At 24.3% G+C, this 24,058-nt stretch overlaps 1 protein-coding gene across 4 annotated transcripts in view; it reads right to left on the bottom strand.

The window, feature by feature from the left end:
- Positions 1-2,239: 2,239 nt before the first annotated feature.
- LOC122499510 (sodium/potassium/calcium exchanger 3) overlaps positions 2,240-24,058 on the bottom strand; it is a 38,577-nt gene continuing 16,758 nt past the window's right edge. For 3 of the 4 annotated variants that reach the window (XM_043607911.1, XM_043607909.1, XM_043607910.1), the window contains exons 2-8: positions 11,010-11,183; positions 10,540-10,727; positions 7,396-7,633; positions 6,286-6,420; positions 5,124-5,339; positions 4,643-4,744; positions 2,240-4,105 (exon numbers count right to left, since the gene is read on the bottom strand). In XM_043607911.1, the coding sequence (XP_043463846.1) occupies positions 3,762-4,105; positions 4,643-4,744; positions 5,124-5,339; positions 6,286-6,420; positions 7,396-7,633; positions 10,540-10,719 (1,215 nt within the window). In that variant the 5' untranslated portion in view covers positions 10,720-10,727; positions 11,010-11,183 and the 3' untranslated portion in view covers positions 2,240-3,761. Of the gene's footprint in view, positions 4,106-4,642; positions 4,745-5,123; positions 5,340-6,285; positions 6,421-7,395; positions 7,634-10,539; positions 10,728-11,009; positions 11,184-13,931; positions 14,048-24,058 lie in introns of those variants that run through there. The other variant, XM_043607907.1, reaches the window with a different exon arrangement.

A 24,058-nucleotide genomic window follows, 5' to 3' on the forward strand; every position in this document is an offset into this window, starting at 1 on the left:
TCTGAGTGTATAAATTGTTTTTTTAACAAAAGACTTTTCTTCAAACTATGCGGTAAAATTTAGTTGCATTGAATTAAATTTAGTGTTTATTTCAAAATTGCTCTTTATTTGGAAAATATCTTTGTGTCATGATAATATAACTCCGTCGTTGGCCTAAACTTCCATTTGGTCATGTGCCAAGCTAAAAGTTTACTGTTTTTTTTCACAAATTTACTAAATTCCAACGACCCAAACAATTTTGCATGCCCACCTCTTTCGTTGAGAGCAACATTATTTGCATCGTTTATTGATTAGGCAATCGGTACGCTTTTTTTCGATTAATAGAAAATATATGTGATTTGAAAAAAATGGGTTAACTAAAAATGTGAAATATATACGATTAATTAACGTGTGAGCGCAAAATTGATTATTTGAAAATCGACTTTATACCTTAAGGGTCATTTCAGGTGAAATTTTCATTGAACATTATTTTCCATGGAACGATTTTTTTAAATTCAACTACTTCAGAAGCCGAAGACTTTTAAAAACACGCTTTTCTCTAATAGTTCTAGGAGATAAAAAAAATGTACTATACGAATTTTTTTTTACTAAAATAATGGAAAAAATTACTTTTTCTCAAAACCGAGGTGATTGATTTTCGATTTTATTTTTAAATTAAGTCACTAATAATTCAGAATTTTTTTTTACCCTTAATGCAAAAGTGGTGTTCTTTGGCGTTCAAATGTTTTTTACAGTTTCTGAGTTGTGCTTATTAATTTTTAAACAGTTACTTATGCCAAATTATTAATGACTTCATTAAAAAAAAATTTCCAAAATCGATTACTTTGGTTTTGAGAAAACTCCCCTTTTTCGAATTAATTTCAATCTTTTAGATATTTTCATTGCAGATACGTTATTTTTTATTAAATATCTAAAAAATTGAAGAATAATAGAATTAATTTCATGTAGTAATTTTTTCCTATCTTCTAGAACTATATTAGAGAAAAATGTTTTTCAAAACTCCTCGGCTTATGAAGAAGTTGAATTTAAAAAAAAACTTTCACAATTTCCATTCAATAAAGGAATAAAAAAATACGTGTTTTTTATTTTTCACATAAAATTCGGAAAAAATTATTCCAAGCAATTAAAAGAAACAGAATTTTTAAAATTACTACAAAAATTCTGTTTTTTGGTATTTAAAATTATTTTTGAAAAACTTAGAAACCTTCAATTCTCTTTGATATTTTTCTCATTAAAACCTTTTCGATCATAATTAATTTTTAAATAATACCTCGATATTTATTTCTATAATAATTAAATTTATTTAGAACAATTAAATTCTAGAATAACTTTCTTAAAGAAAGAGAACCAACTAAATATTTTATTTGTTTCAAATAAAAGTTTTATTTATTTCTAATAAAACTTTTGTTCAATAAAATAAAATATATAGGTATAAAATAAAATATATTTTTATTTAACTCAAATAATTTTATTTAAAATTTTGATAAGTTAGGTTTCTAAAATATTTAAATTTTATTTTTTAAAGACAATTGGAATTTTAGAAACAAGTAATTGAAAATTTTTAAAATAATTGAAATCTCAGATTAATTTAAAAATAATTAATTGAAATTTAAAAAAAAAATAATGGAAGGAAGTTCGTCATAGTAAAACTAAATTTTATTTTTAAAATTGGAAGATAGTCTTAAACTTATTGATTAAATATTTTCTTCCTAAAATTGATCCTTTTTTTTATAATTGAACGTCGCTTGAAATTTGTTTAATAAGAATTAAAAAGAAATCAAAATTTTGTCTGGATAATGAAACAAAATCAAATTTTTGTGACAATCCTGATTAATTATTCAGTGTCAGTTTTTTGTTTAAATTCTTTAATTCACTAATTTGAATTATAGTGACTGACTTTTTGCTTTTCAATTTGTAACTTTTGCTAATAAATTAGTAGAAATTACTATTTATTAGTAAAATTTACTAACTCAAAAGCAAAAAATCAGTCGCTAATTCAAATTAGATAATATTTTTACTAATTCAATTTTAGAGAGATAGGTTTAATGGAATTTAAGTTAATTTTTTATGCTTTGAATTCCATTCATTTATTCGGAAAGAATATAATTCGGAAGTTAAAAATATGTTTACGATCTTAAAAATAATCATTCAATTTGTTCAAAATAGTATTTTTTATTTTTCATAAAATAATTAAAAATTTAATATACATTGACTAAAAGTATTGAACAAAGGAGGGGAAACTTAAAAAAAAAAGTTTTCTTGAAATTTGGAAATTTCTATTATACACGTAAATATTACAAATTGAGAATTAATTAATTAATAATATTTCCTAAAAAAAAACAAAATCTTGCAAGACGAATGATGTTTAACATGTGCAGTAAATAATACAGAACACTTTGATCAGCCGAAATAGACAAACATCTAAAAATATCTTAACTTTGCACTTAACTAAAATATATTTATATATAGTTGAGATTCATTCCTTTGAGATTCATTCAATATTATTTCACTATATAATATAGTTCGAGTAAAACTGTGTAAAATCAAGCATCCATCAAAAATAGAATACCGAATATTTTTTTCTATTTCCAATTCATGTAAAAAAAAAATTTCAACGAAATAATTCAATAATATAAATGAAATTATATTGTTCACTGAATGCTAAAATATAAAATAATTTTGTTACGTTGAAAGTAAATTACAAAAAAATAGAAACGAAGAAAAAAAAAATTTTTTATTTCCGATTTTCATTCGCTTTTAGGAATTAAATTCTCCGGGGAGTTATTTTAGGTAGCAATTAGAATGGAGATCCGCTCATGTCTGACTGAAGTGATCTGTAACTACTGAACCGTTAAACACATCTCTCTTGATGGATGCTTGCTAACTATTTAACTCTGATTTCTGTGATCTTTTTCGAGGTCTAAATTCTGTTCTCCACTCTCGAAAATTTAACACACGGGAATATAGTCTCTCTTGATTATGTAACTAATCATGAATTAAAAAATAAATTAATTAATTTTTTTTGCTTTATAATTAAAATTGAAAGATTACACGATGCGAGTACGAGCAGATAGAATAAGGACCTGTTTTTATAAACTTTAATAATAATATATATAACTTAAGAAAAATCATAATGTCTAAACTTAAACGAAGGGAAAAATATTTTGTTAATACAATTTTTTAATTAAAACGAATTTTGTTAAAAAAAATTTTGATTTGAATTTAACTTTGTTTTGAATAATCTCTTTGTAACCAAATTTACCAATTTTCTTGATGAAACAAAATATTTTTCTCAAATGAATTATCTTGCAGTATCGTGAAATTGATTCTCGAAATAATGTCACTCACAACGAATGTTGAGTTTAGTTTTTTAAATTAATTGTGAAAAATCAATTTCGAATCTTAGAAATTTAAATTTTTTACAAAATAGAATTCGATTTAGAATTTCTTTGAGAGAAATTTTGATTTCGGTCATTAATTTTTAGGTCAATAGTTTTTTTTTATAAATGGATAATTAGTTAGCAAAAGAAAAAAAATTGTTGTGAGTGAAAGTACCGAGAAATTGTTCGTTGATAAAAAGGAGATGATTGGGAAAAAAAAATATTTTGAGTTCTAGATCGACGAGAACGAAGAGTTTTGGTCTCTCTTTGCATACACGAATGTGGTAAATTCGATGAATGAATGTTGGAGAGTATTTTGATAAAACGTGTGTGGAACAAGTGAGAGGTCTATTTGAAGTGACCCGAGGAACGTTGTAAGATTCACTTGACCGTCCTCTGACAAGTGGGTAAATTCACCCTAAAGAATACGTTGAGCTCGATGAGAGAGGCCAAAATCAGGAAGACCGCGTACATACATAAGCAGATGCGTCCTACTTTTTGGTCCAGTTGAAATTTATTCGATGCGAAGGCAATGTACAGTAGCAATAGTGTCGATAATAAGGAAATTGCACTGTACTCAAGGCCCGCTGAATTTATACTGATGTAATGTTTTCCTGGTTGAGTTGGCGAAAAGGAGGATTTTATCAGCCAAGGAAGTCCCAAGCAGAGGAGAATGTCAAAGGTATTCGAACCAATTGAATTACTTATGCCCATGGAACCGTGACCTGAAAATTTATTAAAAATATTCATTATACTTGTTTTAAGAAGACTCAGGATTTTTCTAAGGACATCAAATTAAGACAAAAAACACACCAAAGTTGTTACAATTTTGGTATGTTTGTAGGATATTGAATTGAGGCAAGAAACATAATAAAGTTGTCTCAATTTGATGTCCTTAGAAAAATTGTGCTACGAAAGAATATTTTTCTTTAGCTATTAGAGATTTATGTTTAGCTGTAACTGTTAAAGATTTATCTTTGGTAGATTAAGAAAAATCTTTAATAGCTAAAGATAAACCTTTAATATCTAAAAGAAAAATCTGTAATAGCTAATAGCAAATATAATTCTATAAAGAAAGGATAAAAGGATTCCAAAAATGATAGTAGGGATATTTGTAATAGTATGTCGAACTGACTCTTCTGTTAGACGCTTTCTGTCAAATGACAATTGGTTACTTGTGACAGTTGAGGAATATTAATGCAATGCGCTGCTTTTGATATCTGTATTATCAATCATTGAGTGATGATGATGTGACCACATACCTTGTTTGGCAACAATTACACTAGATACAGCTTCTGGTACACTGGTTCCAGCCGCTAGGAATGTGATACCCATTACAGAATCCGGTATCTTCAATGTATCTCCTAAAGAATAAGTTAAAAATTTCACTTTCGGTTTACATTCACAATTTGTAAATTAATTTACACAAAATTATTGGAGACTATCACCATTATGGAGAAAATTTTGAGAAAGCATGAATATACAGACTAATCGATTTGTCTGGAGGCAAAAAGTAAAAAGGAGAAAGAAAAGAGAACGAACAAAAAAAGAGGAAGAAAAGAAGAAGAGCAAAAAAAGGAGGAAGAAAAAAGAAAGAACAAAAAAGAAATCAGAAAAAGGAAGAAAGAAAACAAAGTAGAAATGAAAACAGAAAGAAGATAAAAAGGAAGCAAAAAAGGGAAAAGAAGCAAAGAATGAAAGAAAGAAAAAGAGAATAGCCGTAATGAAATAAATATTATTTACCGATAATTGTAATCATCCATGCAACCACGTAACTTAACGAACCAATCCAGACAATGCACATAAGGAAAGTAATCGGAAACCATTTTTTAAATCGAGGCTTCTCGCAATCTGGTATAGTGCACATGAATATCAAGTGAATCGGCCAGGTAAGTATCCATGCAGTCTTTCGAATCCATCCACTTTGCGACGGCCAAACGAGCAATTCGTATTCGTATTCTAAGAAAAAAAATCAATTTCAACCTCTTAAAAACGACCTCTCCTTCGAATGATTTCACAACTTTTAAATTACTTCTAACTATTATTAATGACAGAAAACTTCCACTTACGGAGAAAACGAAGAAAGTTACTTTTCCGAGTGGTAAATTTTACCACACCGCAAAGAAAAAGTTCTCAATTTTATGACGAACTGTTGGTCGGTAAAAATTGCATCAAATATTTAAAAAAATAAATTGCAATGGTTCTAAATGTTTAATTCTGTTTTTGCTTCTTATAGCAGTAGTGTTCAGTATGCAAGCAAAAGAAGTTAATTGATTTTTTAAATAGAAACACATTTTTAGAACAAAATAACGATCGAGACACTGAAATATTCATTTTTTATTTGAAATATTATTAAACTCTATACGTAGAAAAAAATTGGGGTTAAACACATTGCATTGTTAATAAATTATAATAAATTAATAGCGTAATCATTTTTAATATTTAACAGAAATAATTTCAGTTATCTATAAAAATTCCAAACGCAACACTTCAAAAATCATCCGTTATAGTATGAATGTATTATGACCGAAAAATACTAAACATTGAATTTTCAATAAAAAAGAAGTGAAAAAAATGATATATTAATAGATTGTTTATTGAATGATACAGAATAAAAAAATTAAAATCTTCGGACCCCCTACGAAATTTTCATGAACTGTGAAACAGGCTTTTTTCCAAAATCTAAAGTCAAAAATCTTCATGAAGACCACGTTAAACTTCAAAATGAAGTATTTATTCAGTGATACAGAATAGGAAAGAAATAATATGAATTTTCGGAAACGCCCACAATTTTTATCTTTTCTAAAAAAGATAAAAATTGTACACCTAATGGTGTACAATGTACTATTTTAAATTAGGTACTTAACTATTTAATAATTTTTTTTTAATTATGCGAAAAGCTCACCAGGCTCGTGATTTTCCTCCTGTGTTTTGGTGCCACCATTTTGCAAAGGCACATCTATTGTTGCAATTTGCTCCACGCGATCTGTTGATGATTGCACCTTATCGGATCTTGATAAGTGAATATCTCCAGCGTCAGCTGTGAATCAAAAATGTCAATATTGATATGTACTGATTATCATTTTTCTTCGCACTTTGATTAAATAATTTTACGCGCGACGCGACAAAAATTTTTTTTCAGAAATTGTTCAAATTCTTTTTGTAAATAAACACCTCTTGACCGTGAATGTGTGCACTTGTGAATAGTACAATCCGTACACTGTATATCGATGCAACGAGTTATCTAATATTCAAGTTTATTCATAAATTATCTGATTGAATCTGAGTTTTCAAATATCAGAAGGAAATGCAATTTATTTTCCGAAAAACAAATAAAAATGGATTTTTTTGTGTTTTACTGTAGTTTTTCTTGAAAGTATTAAATTGGTACCAAATTGAATCAAATCGAAAGAAAAAATTTGTTCCAAATTTTTATTTGATCCAGATTTTTGATATTTTGTTGCAATTTGACAATTTTAAGTTAATAGTGATGCAGTAGATGTTAATACAAAAAAAAATAAGAATTGGAAAACGGATAATGTTTGCAAAATGTAAATAATGGTTCATTAGTCAGTATCGTGACGTTTTTTAGTACGTGATTCCAGCCATACTCTTCATTTAATAATCATTGACATCGATTATAAGAGATCACGTACGATACATTGATCTTTGTATCAGTTCACGTTCGTTGAAATCAATTTTACTTATGGAAGCTCTTCACTCCCCGTGACCTCCACCCTTCTCGACTTGTGGAATTGAGAACATGTCTAAATTTTTAGTTTTCGTATTACATTTACTTATTGGAGGAAATTGAATTTTGTTTTTGATACTGAAAATTGAAAGGCGAACGAATTGGATTCAAAAGTTAAAACTACAGATGTTAGTGTTTTATATTGTGTTTCTGAATTCTTCTAAACAGTGTTTTTAAATTTTGTAAGGAATTTTTTTAAAGATTGGTTTAAAAATTAATAAGATAGGTTTAAAAATTGATAAGGTAGGTTTAAAAATGAATTACCTGTTCTCACGTGAGATTCATCTGGAGGTAATTCGCCTTTTTTTGCGCCAAATCGCGCGCATTTTTGGAATGATTTATCCCAGTACATGACGGCAATGTAAACGATATAAAGCAGAACGAGTGTCAATGCTTCATACCATTCAACCCTCTCGTCGTGTATGATGCAAATTAAAATTGCCACGGTTACACCGTATGCTAGACAGTCTCTGCTAACGGGCCACCAATCAAGTGGTACCACCTGCAAAACAAAATACAATTAGCACATTGTGTATGATGATAAAACTAGAGACGAGAAATTAATAAAATGACTTAGAGACAAGAAATTAATGGCATAACTAGTGACAAATAATTAATAGAATAGTGATGTTGCAGAAAATTAATGCAGCAATGATATATCTTGTAAAATTAAGAGAATGGTGGAGAAGGGTTCAATTTAGGGTTGTTATGATTTTAATCAACTTGATTTACATCAGGATTTAAATCAAAAACATGTTTTTATTTTAATTATGATTTGAATTAAATTTTCACTTAAAAATAGGTTTTTTAGTCAACTTTGACTCTAGGAAGAATCCAACAAAGAATCTGAAAGAATCTAAAGATAAATAATTTTTCGTAGCATAATTTTTCAAAGCATGTCAAATCGAGACAAAAAAAGGATCAAAGTTAAAGACAAATCTTTGATAGCTAATTATAAATCTTTAATAGCTTAAGATGAATCTTAAATATCTGAAGCTTAATCTCTAACAGCTAAATATAAATCTTAAATAGCTAAACATAAATCTCTAATGGCCAAAGATAAATAATTTTTTGTAGTAGAATTAAGGTTAACGAAAACATTGGTAACTTCAGTTTCATAATAAAATATTTAGTCCAATGTCATGATTTCGTATTTTATATATGAAAACGATAAATTAATAAATTTTAAATTCGATTTAGTGGAAGAAGCATAAAGAATTAAATTTTCAACATTTTAAACAATTAAAAGTTGCACCTGAATAAAAAATTACAATTACAATTTCCTATCAATAAGAAACCATCTAAGTAACCTACAACCTAATACTCAACAAATATTTCTCATTTTTATTCAAATGCAACTTTTCTTTAAATTGTTGGAAATTAAATTCTTTATCCTTCTACTAGTACTCTTGTTTAAAGTTTTGAATTCAAAAACAAAAAATTATAAGAAAACCAATATATATTATTAAATAAAGGGTTGCCACAGGTCAGGGAAATCAGTAAATTCAGAAAATAGTCAGGAAAAGTAGAATTGGTCAGGGAAATCAAGAAAAAATCAGGGAATTTTATTAAAAGTACTGGAAAAAAACTTAAATGTTTAGAAGTTATAACAATATTCTCAATTTTTGTGTCTGATTTATAAATTATGAAATTACCACGAATTCTAAAAAAAACATTAAATTTTTTCTATTTCTGACAATAATTTACTTTAACGCAATCTTAATAAATATTAAAATTCTTTCCAGAAATTCAATTATTTTCAAAAATTAAAAAAACGATACTCGTCATCATTTCAATTATCTTTATAAATATCAAAATTCTTCGACAAACTTTAATTTTATTCAGGAATTTTAATAAAATTCATTATAAAATTCAATTACTTTCATAGATAACAATTTATTCATCACAAGAATTCAATTATTTTCAAAATTAATAAAATTCTTCGCAGAAATTCAATTACTTCCAAAAAATCATAAAAAATTGCAGTCAACATTTTAATTATCTTTATATATAAATGAATAGCAAAATTTTTCTCGACAAAATTAAATTATTTTTTGAACTTTAAGAAAATTTATTGCAAAATTCAATTAATTTCAAAATTAATGCAATTTTCTTAATTCAATAATTTGAATATCTATCATTTTAATAAAATTTCCCAAAAGAATTCAATTATTTAAAACTTTAAAAGCAATTTTGATAGAATTTCAATTACTTTTTAATACAATTTTAATCGAATTCCTCGAAAAATATAATTATTCTTAAAAATGTTATTACAATTCGTCGAAAGAATTCAATTTTTTTAATTTGTTATGATAAAATTATGTATATGATTTCAATTTTAAGAAATATTCAATTATTCAATAAATTATCTGTTTTTATTCAAATAATTCAATTCTCGTAGAATTTTCTAATAAAAATTGATTTAAAAATTAATTTCAGGTAAAAGTTTTAGATAATAATTGAATTTTGGGGAAGTTACTAATAATTGCAATTTTTTTTTTTAGAAATAATTAAATTTTGTAAAAGTTTCAAATTAAAATCTTTGAAAATTTGAATTTTCTATACATTTAATTAAAAATACTGTGCAACTAATATTTTTTAAAAAGCTTAATCGAAATTTTTAAAAATTATTTCAAGTTTTTATTTTCAAATGTATATATTTAATTGAAGAATTTCCGATAAATTGAAATTTCGTAAAATTAAATTGTAAACAAATGAATTTGAAAATTCTCAACAGAACTTTATTAAAAATTTTATAAAAATAATTTGATTTAAAGATGAATTTTATTTAAGAATTGTAGAAAATAATAATTGAATTGAAATGATGAAAATAATTTTGAAGGAGTTACAGTAATAATATCCTTATATTATTATATAAAATCAGGATTTTTAAAAGCTCTGGGTTCAAGGACAATTAACGAAAATAAGAGAAAGAAAAATAAAAATCAAGCGGCTTATGAACTATTGACTTTCCATTTTCGGAACTGTGAACAATTCTTTTTCATCTTTGAAATCCCGCTGATGACAGGAAAAGGGTGTAAATCGGTTATTTATGAATCGGCGTTAATAATTGAAAAGTTATGGATTTGTGAATTGGGTTGAAAATCCTTTTTTATCAAAGTTTCTTTTTCGGTGATGTTGATTCATTTTTTTCGAGTATCATTTTCTTTATTAAACTTTAATAATTCTTTATTGTAATTTTTCCATTTCTATTAATAGTTTTGAATGTACAAATGAGGAAAACTGTTTTTCTGGTAGAAATTAAAAAATTGAGGATCATGGTCAAAGAACCGGTTATAATTTTTCTACTATTTTCAAAGTGAATTTTGCTAGTCTGCAAGTAAATTTGAATAATTTTTTCAAAAATGTACTTCGATGTACGAAAAGGAATGAAACAAATTTACTAACCATTCCAGCACCAATTCCGCAGCAAGCTGGAACTGCTAAGATATTAAATACCGCAGATCCTACTATCGTTCCAACGCCAATATCACCTTCTGTGATAAAGGTTCCAATGGCGTTGACGAATAATTCAGGTGCTGACGTCGCTGCCGCCATAAACGTTGCACCGGCCACGTCTTTCGACATCGAAAGTGCTGCAAAAATTTATGCATAAAAAAAAGAGGGACATGAATTTTTTAACTAAAAAGAAGTTGTTTTTTAAACTGAATTGTTTTAATGCAAAGATTTGAATCCAGCAAATTTGAATAAAAATTTAATTTTTGTTAAACAGTTCTGTTAAATTGTTTTAATGCAAAAATTTGAATCCAGAAATTTTAATTAAAAGTTAATTTTTATTAAAAAGTTTTGTTAAATTAAAAATTAGTGATAATATTGTGAGTCAAAAGTTTGAAAATAAAAAATTGAAATTCTCTTACCGTGGCATATTTTTTCTACGGCAGGTACGAAAAACTTATCACATACTACTGCTAATGCTATAAAGAGGTAAAGAGAAACGATGACATGAACAATGACGGCTCCGCTTTGCCGTTGCTTCTCGTCGAAGATATCATGCGGAAAGTCTTCGATTGCCGGTTGAGTGCAATTGGCACCTGCGTGAAAAAAATTTTATTTAATTCAGCGTCTTTTAATCTTTAACTATTATATAATTCAAGAGAAAATAATCTCTTTCTCTTCCTGGGGGGGTTCTTTCTTGCTTCTTTATTTTCTTGGTCACTTTTTTATATTTACTATTTTCTGTACTATTGACTTTTTAATTTCTTTACTTTTTACAATCACTTTTTAATTTATTTACTTTTTCATAAGCACTTTTTAATTAATTTACTTTTTTACAATCACTTTTTAATTTATTTACTTTTTCATAAGCACTTTTTAATTAATTTACTTTTTTATAAGCACTTTTTAATTTATTTACTTTTTCATAAGCACTTTTTAATTTATTTACTTTTTTATCATCACTTTTTAATTTATTTAATTTTTTATACCTAATCACCTTTTAATTTATTTACTTGTTCATAATCACTTTGCAGTTTTTAATTTATTTACTTTTTCATAATCACCTTTTAATTTATTTTCTTTTTTATAAATTTTCTTCTATATTTATTTTAATTTCTTATATTTTTCTTTTATATTTATTTATTTTTTGGGGGCGGTTACAATTGCCGGCATTTTAACTGGATTCAGGAAAACTGTATGCAATGAACTGCATACAGAAAAAATGCATAAAAGCAAATTTTTAAAATAAACTTATTTAATTTAATTCGAAAACTGAACAAATTTAAATTGCATACTAGAAAACACGATTAAAAGTTACAAATTTTCATAAAAAATATGCGGAAAAATTTAACCTAAGCTTATTTTTATTTTTAATAAAAAAATAAAATAAAACTGCTCATATGCAGTTCAAATTAATTATATTTTTTTTTTAATAAAAATTTGTATTAATTTTGAATTGTTTGTAGTTTTCTCGTATGCAGTTTAATTTTGTATGATCCATAAGTTTTGAACGTTCAAATGAACGAAATATTTTATATTAAAAATATTTTCATAAATTACTGATTCGAATAAAAATTTAAAACTTAGATTCTACGTTTAAAAACTTTAAAAATTAATTTTTTTAATAGTGACTCAAAATGATTGTAATCAAAATGGAATTTAAAGAAGATATAAATCAATTTCGTTCATTTGAACGTTCAGAACTTTAGGATCATAATTTTGTTCAGTTTTTGAATTAAAGACAATAATTTTATTTTTTAAATTTGCTTGTATGCAGTTCAAATTAATTATTTTCTTTAATTTTGTAATTTTAAATCGTGTGCAGTTTTATGGTATGCAGTTTTAAATTTATTTTGTTTTTGAAATAAATTTAATAATTTTATTTAAAAAATTTTTTTTCTTATGCAGTTTTCCCTTGTGCAGTTTTTCTGCACACAGTGAAGTTGTTGGCAATTGATACCGGCACACATTTTATATTTTATTTACTTTTTTTCATTTACACGATTATATTTATTTACTTTTTCACATTTACAATTTTTTACTATTTTCTTCTTTTATCGTTTAAGAAACACAAAATATGAATTTAATGACACTAATTTTCTTTCTTGAGTTTTTCATTTTGACACTTTTTTTTTTTAAAGAGAGAAGTAAAAATACAATGACCAATTATTGATACCATCAGTCATCAATCATTGATGAAAATCTTTGAAATTCGAAAAGAAAAAAAAATTACTCTCTTGTCCTTTTGATTAAACGAGATTCAGTCAAAGATATCAGTGATATTCTTTATTTAAGAAGATTACTTAAAAAAACAATTTTTATTTTTATTAATTCATCTCCAGACAGCTGATACATATTTTAGTTTTTATAAATCGTGTCCTTCATTCTCGATATTATTTGCCCTAGAATTAATATTTTCAATTTGATAAAATTGTTGAAAAATCTGTTTTGAGATTTATTTAAAATTTCCGATATTAGTTTTTTTTTAATTGGATAAAGTAAATTATTGAAATAATTAATTATTAATAAAACAAATAATTTGAAGAAATTAGATAAGTTACTCTCTGAATTTGAATTAGGAAAATGTTTACTAATTTGAATTAATAACTGACTTTTTGCTGTTGAATTAGTAAATTTTACTAAAAAATAGTAATTTCTACTAATTTATTAGTAAAATTTACTATTTCCAGACTTCACACTCATCTACTCAAACCTTTAATTTACTGTTTTAAATTCGCTAAAAGTTGAAATAAAAAAAATTATTTTCAAAAATTTTTATAAAATTCTTGGAAAAATTTTAAAAAATTTAATAAAATTCTTTCAAACCATTCAATTATTTTTACAAATTTTTCGAAATTCAATTATTTTTAATATCTACTATTATAATAAAAACTTCTCCAAAAGAATTTAATAATTAAACAAAACTTTCATAAAACTCTTTTCTAACAGTCAATTATTTTCATAAATAATAAAAATTTTTATATTTGACTCAGAACCAACTTGACTTTTTATTTGTTTCAAATAAATTTTATTTGGTTCAAATAAAAGTTTTATTTAAGTCGAATAAGATTTTTATTCAAAACAAATAAATAACCTACTTGGCTCTGAGACAAACATACTTTTATTTAACTCAAATAAATTATATTTGGTATAAAGAAAATTTTCTCTGGTTTTGTAAATTAAATGAATTTAATTTTCGCGTACCTTAGTACGAAAGGGTAAATTTTTAAATAAACAAATTAGATAAAATTCCGTTTGGCGTAATTAATACAATATATATGCTGGGCACATGTTTACATATTCAAAATCTGAACGACAAAAAAAAAGAGAAGCTAACCACTTACGAATTGCCCTTTCGCTTCGTAAAAGAAACGAAGCATTACTGTTCAGATACACTTGCTGCATTGTAACATATCATAACTAGTAATAATCACCGTATCCTCAACTCGACAGATATTCTCACTACCAAGCACAACTCAAAAATGATTCAAGTTTTCAACGCGCGCAAGTAATACTTCTGTGTTTTGTTATATTCGAGTTTTATAACTATCGATGTAGGAAGTAGTAAAGATGCAGTTAATAAACGAAAAAAGCAATGTGTCGATATACTCTCAGTGTGAGAGAGAGAGCAAAGAGAGCAAAGGGAGAGAGAGAGAGAGAGAGAAGAAAATTTTTTTTCGCTAATTTCGGCCAATACGCGGTGACTTAAATGATTCTGACCTTCCCAGGGGTTAATAACTTCCTAGAAAACTTCGAAGGCAACAATCTACTTTCCCTTCTCTATTATAATATTGTTTCTCGCAATGTGGAAAATTTAAATACCTTTTTACCAATCGATCAACCTTCTAACTTTATCTTGATCATATTCGCTAGCTTACAAATTATACATAATTTTTCATTTTTAACACAATTATGTATTTTTTGTCTTTTGTTTTTTCGTATATTTTACCTTTTTATGTCCTTTTTACTTTTATGTCCATTTTTAAGTATTTTGCATTTTTCATATTTTAATATTCTTTATATTTTTGTATTTTCTATATTTTTTATATTTTTGGTATTTTCTATATACTTTTTGTATTTTCTGTTCTTATGTTTTTAAATTTTTTGTATTTTATATATTTTTTATACATTTTTTATTTTTAACACATTTTTTTATTTATTTTACGTATTTTTTATATTTTTACATATCTTTTTAACATTTCTTTATGCTTTTTTATTTTTTTTTCTTTCATTTTATATTTTTCTCTATTTTTATATTTTTTTTCTTTTTTTTATATTTTTCTCTATTTTTATATTTTTTTCTACTGTTTTATATTTTTTATATCTTTTTATATCTTCGTTTCTAACTCTCGGAGAGAGAAAATTTTTTTAAATTGAAATTCAATATACGTTAGGGATGAAATTTATTTGATTCAAATAATCGATTACTTGGCTACTGTTAAGTGCGCAAATTTACTTGAATCAGATTATTTTTAAAAATAAAAATTCAATTATTAAACAACTAAAGTTAAAAACAAACAATTACTTTTTTGGAAGAAATAAAATTTAATTAACTGAAAAATTATTTTGATATTCGTTTGATAATCGTTAATTAATTTCTTTTTATTTATCCTTTAATATTTTCATTATTTTAATAATGGAAAATTAATAAATATTAGTAAATAGTTTAAAAATTTATTATTTTATTTCTGTTTTTTTATACTGATTCATAATTTTTACGAGTCCTTTGAACTGTTTTAATAGTTTATTAAAGATTTTTATTGAGCGTTGTTGAACATCTTTAATTAACTATTTAAATCCGTTCAAAGACATCGTAAAAGTTTCAAGAAATCATTATTTAATATTATTGTTTAAAAAATGAAACATTATATAATAAATAAAATAATTTATATTTTTTACAAAAATTCTCAACTAAGTAAATGTCTGATTTTTATTATTTTTCTTTTCTGGATAGGAATTTTTAAAAATATTTTATCAGAAAATAAATTTCCCTTATTTGAATATTCAAAACTTTAGGAAAATCTAGTGGAAAATATATAATAATGCAAATAGAAAAAGAGAAAATGAAAGAAGTACAATTGGGAATGAATAAGTGAAATAAAAATAGAAAAAAATTAAAATGCGAAAAAGATTTAAGAATATTTAAATGATTAATTTTTCAGATAGATTGAAAAATTATTGAAAATTTATTTTAAATTCGTTTTAAATTTACTTTTTTTTATTTTAAAGTAAATTTTGAAGCAAGTGCAGAAAAATATTTGTCTTTGACTATACAAAACATTTGATTGATATTTGTGCAAACACACCACGTTAGCTGACACAACAAAATTTTCGTTTGTCAACGAAACTTTCGTCTTCTCAACTATAAAAGTTTAAAATTAAAATATTTGTTCAACAAAGCTTTTGTTTCGTTACCTGTTATTGTTTTTAAAATAAAATTTTGCGCTAAAATTTAAAATACTTACAATAAAGGTCAAATAAATTTCCATAATAATAAAATACTTGTACTTTTGAAATAAAGACTAATTTTTAATAAATAAACAAATCAATTTAATTTTAATTAATATTATTAATTAATATTTAATTTATTAATTAATATTATTATTAATATTAGAACTAAAAATTTGAATGTTCAAGTAAACGCAATTTTTTTGTATTCAACTATTTTTAATAATTACTATAGATATTAATTAAAAAATTTTAATTTATCAAAAGTTTTGAACGTTTAAATGAACGACGATATTTTTATTACTTCTTTTAATTTGTATTTTATCTACAAACTTTTATTTTCTATGATAAAAAAAATTAATTTTTAACTAAATAAATGTTCAGTTTCAATATTTTCTAATTCAGTTTATAACAATTTTCAAAAATATTGAAGCACAAAAAAATATTTCGTTTGATTGAAAGTTCAAAACTTTAGGAAAAGAAATTTATAGGGAAAATTATTTGAACCACAAATAATTGACGCAATTAAATATTTATTTAACAATAGTCACGTTTTACCCATTATTTGAATTAAAATGAAAATTAAAATAGTAATAAAATTACTTTTTGAAAAATTTTAAGAACTTGCAAATAGAAACTATTCAAAAAGAAATAGAATCTATTAAAAAAAAAAATTTTTATGCAAATAAATAATTGTCATAAAAACAATTCCAAAATTAAGTCTAAAATCTGTAAAATTCAAAGAAAAATTTTATTTATTTTAAAACATAGTTTATTTTGATATAATTTGAAACTTTCAAACAGAAATTTTAAACTACTCGTATTTTATTCCGGTTGAGTGTAAAATTTTCGTCAAAATTATAATTTTACGCGAAAATTATACACACTCTTGTAAATATTGCGCGAATTCCCAACAAGTTACAACCATACATATAGATTTAAGAAGTGCCATAAAAGTGCTGAAAAAGAAACAGCTTGAAAAAAAAGAAAAAAAAAAGTTTTTACATTCAGTACGAAAGGATTTATCATCCACTTTTCGTGTACTTATTGTTCCTGAATAAAGGCCTCATGTAGGGCGATGCACTTTCTTGTATACATTGATGCATCAATGCTTCAGAAAGTGGTTTTATACATTCATGTTTTTAGAAGGAAAAAAAAATTAATTTCAAACTTTTTTTTTTACTACCCGAAAATAGAATTTTTAAATTTTCCACTTAAGACTTTCTTCTTAAGTAAATAAGTAATAAAACAATTTTACATTTTTGATAAAAATATTTACTAAACAAAAAGAAATTAATAGCAAACAATTTTTAATTCTTTCAAAATCAATTTTTTACATTTTTCGATTATTTTTTAATATCGTTTTTTGAAAAATTTATTTTCAATAAAAATTAGTCCTCTTTATTTTTCCATCAAAAAGTATCGGATTTTCAAATAAAAGTTTAACAATTTTTATTTGAAAATTCGTTACTTTTTGATGGAAATATAAATAAAAAATTTTATTCTTTAAAATTGTGAGATACACTTGAACATTGTTCAATAAATATTTAATTGCATCAATTTTTATTTGTGGTTTAAATGATTTTACCTTTAAATTTTTTTCCCTAAATTTTTGAACGTTGAAACGAACGAAATATTTTTTCTGCATCAATATTTTTGAAAATTGTTAAACTGAAATGAAAAAGATAGTAACTGAACAATTATTTAGTTGAAAACTAATTTTTTTAATTATAAAAAACTAAAATTTTGTAAATAAAATACAAACTAAAAGAAGTAATAAAAATATCGTCGTTCAAAACTTTTTCTACATTTAAATTTCTTAATTAATGTAAATTAATGTATAATTAATTTAAAATAAATGAATTAAAAAAATTGAATTTATTTATTTATTAAAAATTAGTCTTTATTATTCAAAACTATAAGTACTTTACTATTATGTAAATTTATTTTAGCCATTTTATAAGTATTTTAAATTTTATCGCAAATTTTTAAAGTCAAATAAAATTGATAATTTTAATGAAATAATTTTTTTTGAAAACTTTTTTTCGGGAGAGAAAAATGTTTATTTTTATTATAAAGAGATGAGGGTGAAGAAGAGAAAGGAACTTTTTAATGTTTCGATTCTGCCTTTTGCGGAAAGTACAATAAAAAAGGGTGTTGCACAATAAAAGCGCATATCTCACAGTTTGTGTACCCATCTATTATTTTGCTAAACTCTATATTCTTGGCATTTTGTGAAATTACAGTAAGTAATCGTTGTGAAGCGTTATAACGACTCGTTTCCTACTTTACGTTTCGGTGTTTTGTCATTGCTGCAATTTTATCATGACATAATTGTCTTCTTTGACAAAAAAAAAAAGAGTCATGTAGCCTCGTTTTTTCTTCAGAAAGTCAAGCTTTCAATTATTATCTCAGTTTCTTATTTACGACCTCCACCCCAATCTCTCGCACACAGATATTTAAATCTGTTATGCAATCTTTTTTTCTTCTTCGATATATATTACAGTGTATCACTCGAAATCAAATTATTTTGAAACATTCGAAATCAAATTATTCTCAAAAGAATATTATCGAGTGAAACAATTGTTTAACTTTTTGTTTTCTTTTTTAAATGCGACACGATTTTTCTAAGGATGTTAAATTGGAACCAAAAATTACAGGCTTCGCACTTAATATAATTAATTTTAAAAAAAGTTGTAAATAGTAGCTTTAAGAGTGAAAAGAGTAATAAAAAAGTAGCTAACGAAAAATTAAATTTGAAGACTGAGAAAAACACGTTTTAATGAATTTAAAAAAATTGCAAAATAATTTGATTCTGTACTTCACTGATTTCCATAAAAAATATACACTTTTTTCGTTACCTAGGGCTAGTAATAACTAGAATTCTAAATTTTTTTTGAAATTTAATTATTTTTCAAACTTTTAGTGTCAGAATTCTTAAGAAATTCGATTATATCTATTTCAAAAGAACTTTTAAAAGTAAAATACATTTTTTTTTAAATATAAAATTTATTTCAATTAAATTTGACAAAATTTCCAATTAATTGGAAACTTAAATAAATATTTTCAATTTTTACTTCAAATTAGCTTTATTCAAAAAATTAAAATTTTTCAAAAGACTAATTTTTTTCATAATTTCTAAATTAAATTAATCATACTTGAATAATTTTTGTTCAATAAATAAGTAAATACTTATTTTTCCACAGAAATTAAAATTTTAAATAATTTTCAAGTAATGGTTTTTGAAATCCATTTTCAAATCAATTCTTATTAGAAAAGTCTACAAGAATTCAATTATTTAAATATAAAAATAAATAATTGATAGAATAAATGATTATTACTTAGAATTGAATACTTATAAAGAATGTTATCAAAATTATGAACAATTGATTTCTTTCTAAAAATGTTAATAAAATTTTTGAAAATAATTACATTTTTCGAGAATTTTTTTAAATAATTGAATTTCTGTGAAGAATTTTATTATTTATGAAAATAATTGAATTCTTGAAACGAATTTCAGTAAATTATTTTAAATAATTGAATTTCTGTGAAGAATTTTGTTATTTATGAAAATAATTGAATTCTTGTAACGAATTTCAGTAAATTTTTTTAAATAATTGAATTTCTGTGAATTAAAATTTTATAGAAAATCATTTATTTTTTCCACAGTATTTTATTTAAACATTTTAAACAATTGATTTTTTTGAAAAAAATTATCTTTGGAAATTATATTTCAACCCAGGCGCGAAAGACCAATGCTGACGATGGATTGAAGATTTATTGAGCCTTGAACGCCCAGCCTGGGTAACCCAGTGTTGAAGCAGTCTTTATACCACTGTCACTCAATGTTGATTCAGCATTGGACACCACTGTTCGTTCCATGCTCGATTCAAGACTCGGTCAATCTTTGTGAGTGAAGCTCGAACATCTGATCTTAATTCAAGCCTAAATCAATCTTGACAGTTTATTTATTGACGTGTGCACTTAAAAATATTAAATATAAATATTTATAAATTAATTAATATTAAAATATTTTTTATGATAATTTTGTATACTATTTAAAAATTATTATTAATTATTATTATTAAGATATCAATTGGTAAATAAATATTAATATTTATCTAGTGTATAATATTTATATTAATTATTAATTTATTAATAATAATAATAATAATAATAATAATAATAATAATAATAATAATTATTATTATTATTATTATAAAAAATATTAAATTAAAAATAAATATTAAATATTATTTTTTTTTATAATAATAATAATAATTATTATTATTATTATTAATTATATAAAATTTATATAAATAAAGTTAAATTATACATTATTATTTTTTTCTTGCAGTGTCAAATAATTGTTTTCAAAGTTCAAGAGTTTCGTTTGTCTGAAAAATTTTTAGTGTTAAAAAAATGTTCATTAGGGTGTAATAAATATTTATGCCTAGTAGTTTTACACTAGGATTAACTGTTTAGTAAATATGTATTATCAAAAAACTATTTTTTGTCAAACGCGTGCGATTAAACACAAATAACCTTGAGACTTTAGCATTGCCAACTTAAGAGTTTAACGTATGTGTTGAGTTGGTAATGCTGGAGTTTCAAGGTTATTTGTGTTTAGTCGCGCGCGTTTGACAAAAAATAGTTTTTTGATAATATTTACTAAATAGTAAAATTAGTAGTATTAGTAAAATAGTAGTCCTAGTGTAAAATTACTAAGCATATATATTTATCACTACCTAATGAACATTTTTTTTACTAATAATTTTTCAGATAAACGAAACTCTTAAACTTTGAAAATAATAATTTGACACTGTATACAAGAAAAACAATAATATATATAATTTAACTTATAAAATTATCATAAAAAATATTTGAATATTAAATAATTTATAAATATTTATAGATAATATTGTACAGTGCACACGGTAATAAAGAAACTGAATATTGTATCAAGATTGACCGAGTCTTGAATCGAGCATGGGACGAACATTGGTGTCCCATGCTGAACAAATATTGAGTGACGCGCCGTATATACAGAATATACGGCGCTGGCATTGAAATAGTAGATTAGGCGAGGTGCCTTCCAGCCTTCTGTGGCCGAGCGGTTTAAATGCGTGCGTTTAGGACTTCCGGGTATGCGTTAGGGGCGGGGTGCGTGAGTTCGATCCCACATGCGAGCGAATATTTTTCATTCTTTGTTTTAAGCGTTATATATAATAATAAAATTGTGTGTTGTGTTGTGAATAAAAAAATGTGAATATGTTTGTAAATAATATTAAAAAGTCTGCTGAAAAATCGAGAAAAAAATGTACCGATTAACAGAAAAATTGGTTTCTTTTACTAAAATTATTTTTTTAATATTACTATTTCAAATGAAATTTATTGTTAGTAATATATTATTTATATGAAAATAATATAATTATTATAATAATAACTTATTTCCAAACAAACGCATATAACATGAATAAAAATAATATCAATAATATTCATTACTATTATAATAATAATAATAATAATTATTATTATTATTAATATTATTATTAATATTATTATATACAATTCATATATATTCATATTATATTGAATAAGCGCGAGAGACGCGTAAATTTGGGAACAGTGGAAGCAGCCTTATTTCAGTCCTGCATTATAGGGTTCCGCAGCATTGATTGAACATTAAACGCCAATCTACAACAAAGACTGGAGCGTCAGTCTTAAATAAGTGTTACATTATAGCTAGAAGCAACCTTCGTTCCGCCGTCCCACCAAGGCTTGATCAATGTTGACCAAGCCTCAACGAAGGTTCCGTAAAGCCTGAATCCAGCGTCAGTTCTCGCCTGGGAATTTTCAAATAATTGAATTCCTGTGAAAATTTTATTATTCATGATATTAATTGATTTTTTGCGAAGTATTTTATGAATTTTTTGTTTTTTTAATATTTGATAAATAAATAAATAAATTTGAATTCTTTTGAGAAATTTTATTAAAATTGTAGATTTTGAAAATATTTTAATTTCAGCAAAGGATTTTATTATTTGCGAAAATAATTGAATTGTTGCAAAAAAATTTCCAATAATTTTTTGAATTGTTTCTAAGAAGAATTTTAGTAATTTTTAAAAATAATTTAGTTCAACTATTAGCGGATTTAAAGTAGTTCAAATTTTGAAAAAAAAATAGAAAAAAGTAGCTTTTAGTGTCACAAATTTAAAAAAAAGTATTTATATAGTAGCTAATAGTAAAAAAAAGATAATAAATATATAATAATTAAATAATGAATGAATATATAATAATAAATAAATAATAAATAAATAAAAAAAATGTAAATAGTAGCGGTTTTAGTAGATGAGTGCGAAGCCAGTAATTATTAGAAAGCAGATTTTATAAAATTAATAAAGTCATCAAAATTGTCACTTTCAAAAGAAGCACCCATTTAAATATTAGAACATCTCTTACTTCTTTTAATTTTCATTTGTTGACAAAAAAATAAATTGTATATTAAAAAAATTAATTCTTAACTACATGTTTAATTTTTAATTATTTTTCTTCTTTGGATGGTAAAATGAAATATTTAATGAGAGCAAAAATTCCGTTCAAAACTTTTGGAAAAATAATAATTATTTTCGAAAATAAAATTAGAGTAACGGGGAAACGAAGAAGGAGTGAGTAATTGTTGCATATGTATGGAGGAAGAATTCAGAGAAATAATTAAGCAATGTTTTTAATAATAGGCAATTTTTTCCTCGAAACGGCACCCTTTTGCTATTCAAAAATGGAATTCCTTTATTTGTGCGTTTAGATGGCCTCGTTATTGTGTTGCGTAAACGATAGCATTTCTGGGAGTGTTGCATCCGTACTACTAAGTTTGAATAGCTCTAGTCAATAATAAATAATTAGTCGCCGAATCGGTAGCCGGGTCACGCCACAATTGATCCTCTCTCGAATAACTATAATTGCTCTGGTCGAACTAATCTCATTAGTATATTACAATCAATATACTGCCACAATCATTTTGCCGAAAATTCGAATCGCAAATTCCCTCTCTCTCTCTCTCTCTCTCTCTCTCTCTCTCTCTCACACTCTCTCACTCACTCCTTTGGAAATTTAAACCACTTTTAATTCCACTGAATTTTTTTTTTCCAAATAGAAAATAGACTTTCTATAATCTTTGAATCGTCACAGTATTTTTGAACCAGAAAGAAAGAAACAATTTTTTCAAGTATTTTAGGTTAAAAAAATATCATGAAAAATCTTTAACTCCGCAAGGTTTTTTTAAACGGAAACGAAAAAATAATGCAACGATTTATTTCATTACTTCCGCATATAGGAAATTTTGTTTTAGTGAACATTTTTAATTCTGATTTTTTTTTATTGATTTCAATATACTTTTCTTCCCTTAGGAACTAGAATTTTAAAAAATACGACTTTTTTAAAATTTCTGTTTGAAAATTTTTGTGTAACTTTTAAATAATGGAAGAGTTTATTACGATCAAATATTGCAAAGTTATTGTTGGTATTTGAAAAATAAAAAAAAATACTTTTTAGTCCACTTGGCTACATTACAATGAAAAAAGAAAAAATATTACTTTGATTTTTCATTTTTAAGAACGTTGTGGACTTCAGTCTCATATTATTTAAATAACGTTTTCAAAAGTGAAGAGGAAGATTATTGTTACTTAAAACTAAAAGACGATTATTTAAAAAGAAAATAAAAATAAAATAACTTAAATTAGAAGCAAAAATAAAATAATAATCGTTGAATTATTTTTTATTTTCATTTTTAGAAAAGTTAATAAGTTTTTTGAAACATAAATAAGTGCATATGAACTTATTCAGATTTAGAGAGTATAGGGACATTAAATTAAATGATCCACAAGTTTTGAACGTTAGTATGATCGTAATGTTTTTCATTCAAGATATCTTCACATAAAGAGATTGTAATAAAAATTTAAAACCTAAATTTAACATTTAGAAAGTCTGATGTAATTAATTTTTTTTATAAGTGACGTAAAATTAT

Source organism: Leptopilina heterotoma, unplaced genomic scaffold (genome assembly GCF_015476425.1).
Source record: "Leptopilina heterotoma isolate Lh14 unplaced genomic scaffold, ASM1547642v1 Lhet_169, whole genome shotgun sequence".
Classification (NCBI taxonomy): Eukaryota; Metazoa; Arthropoda; class Insecta; order Hymenoptera; family Figitidae; genus Leptopilina; species Leptopilina heterotoma.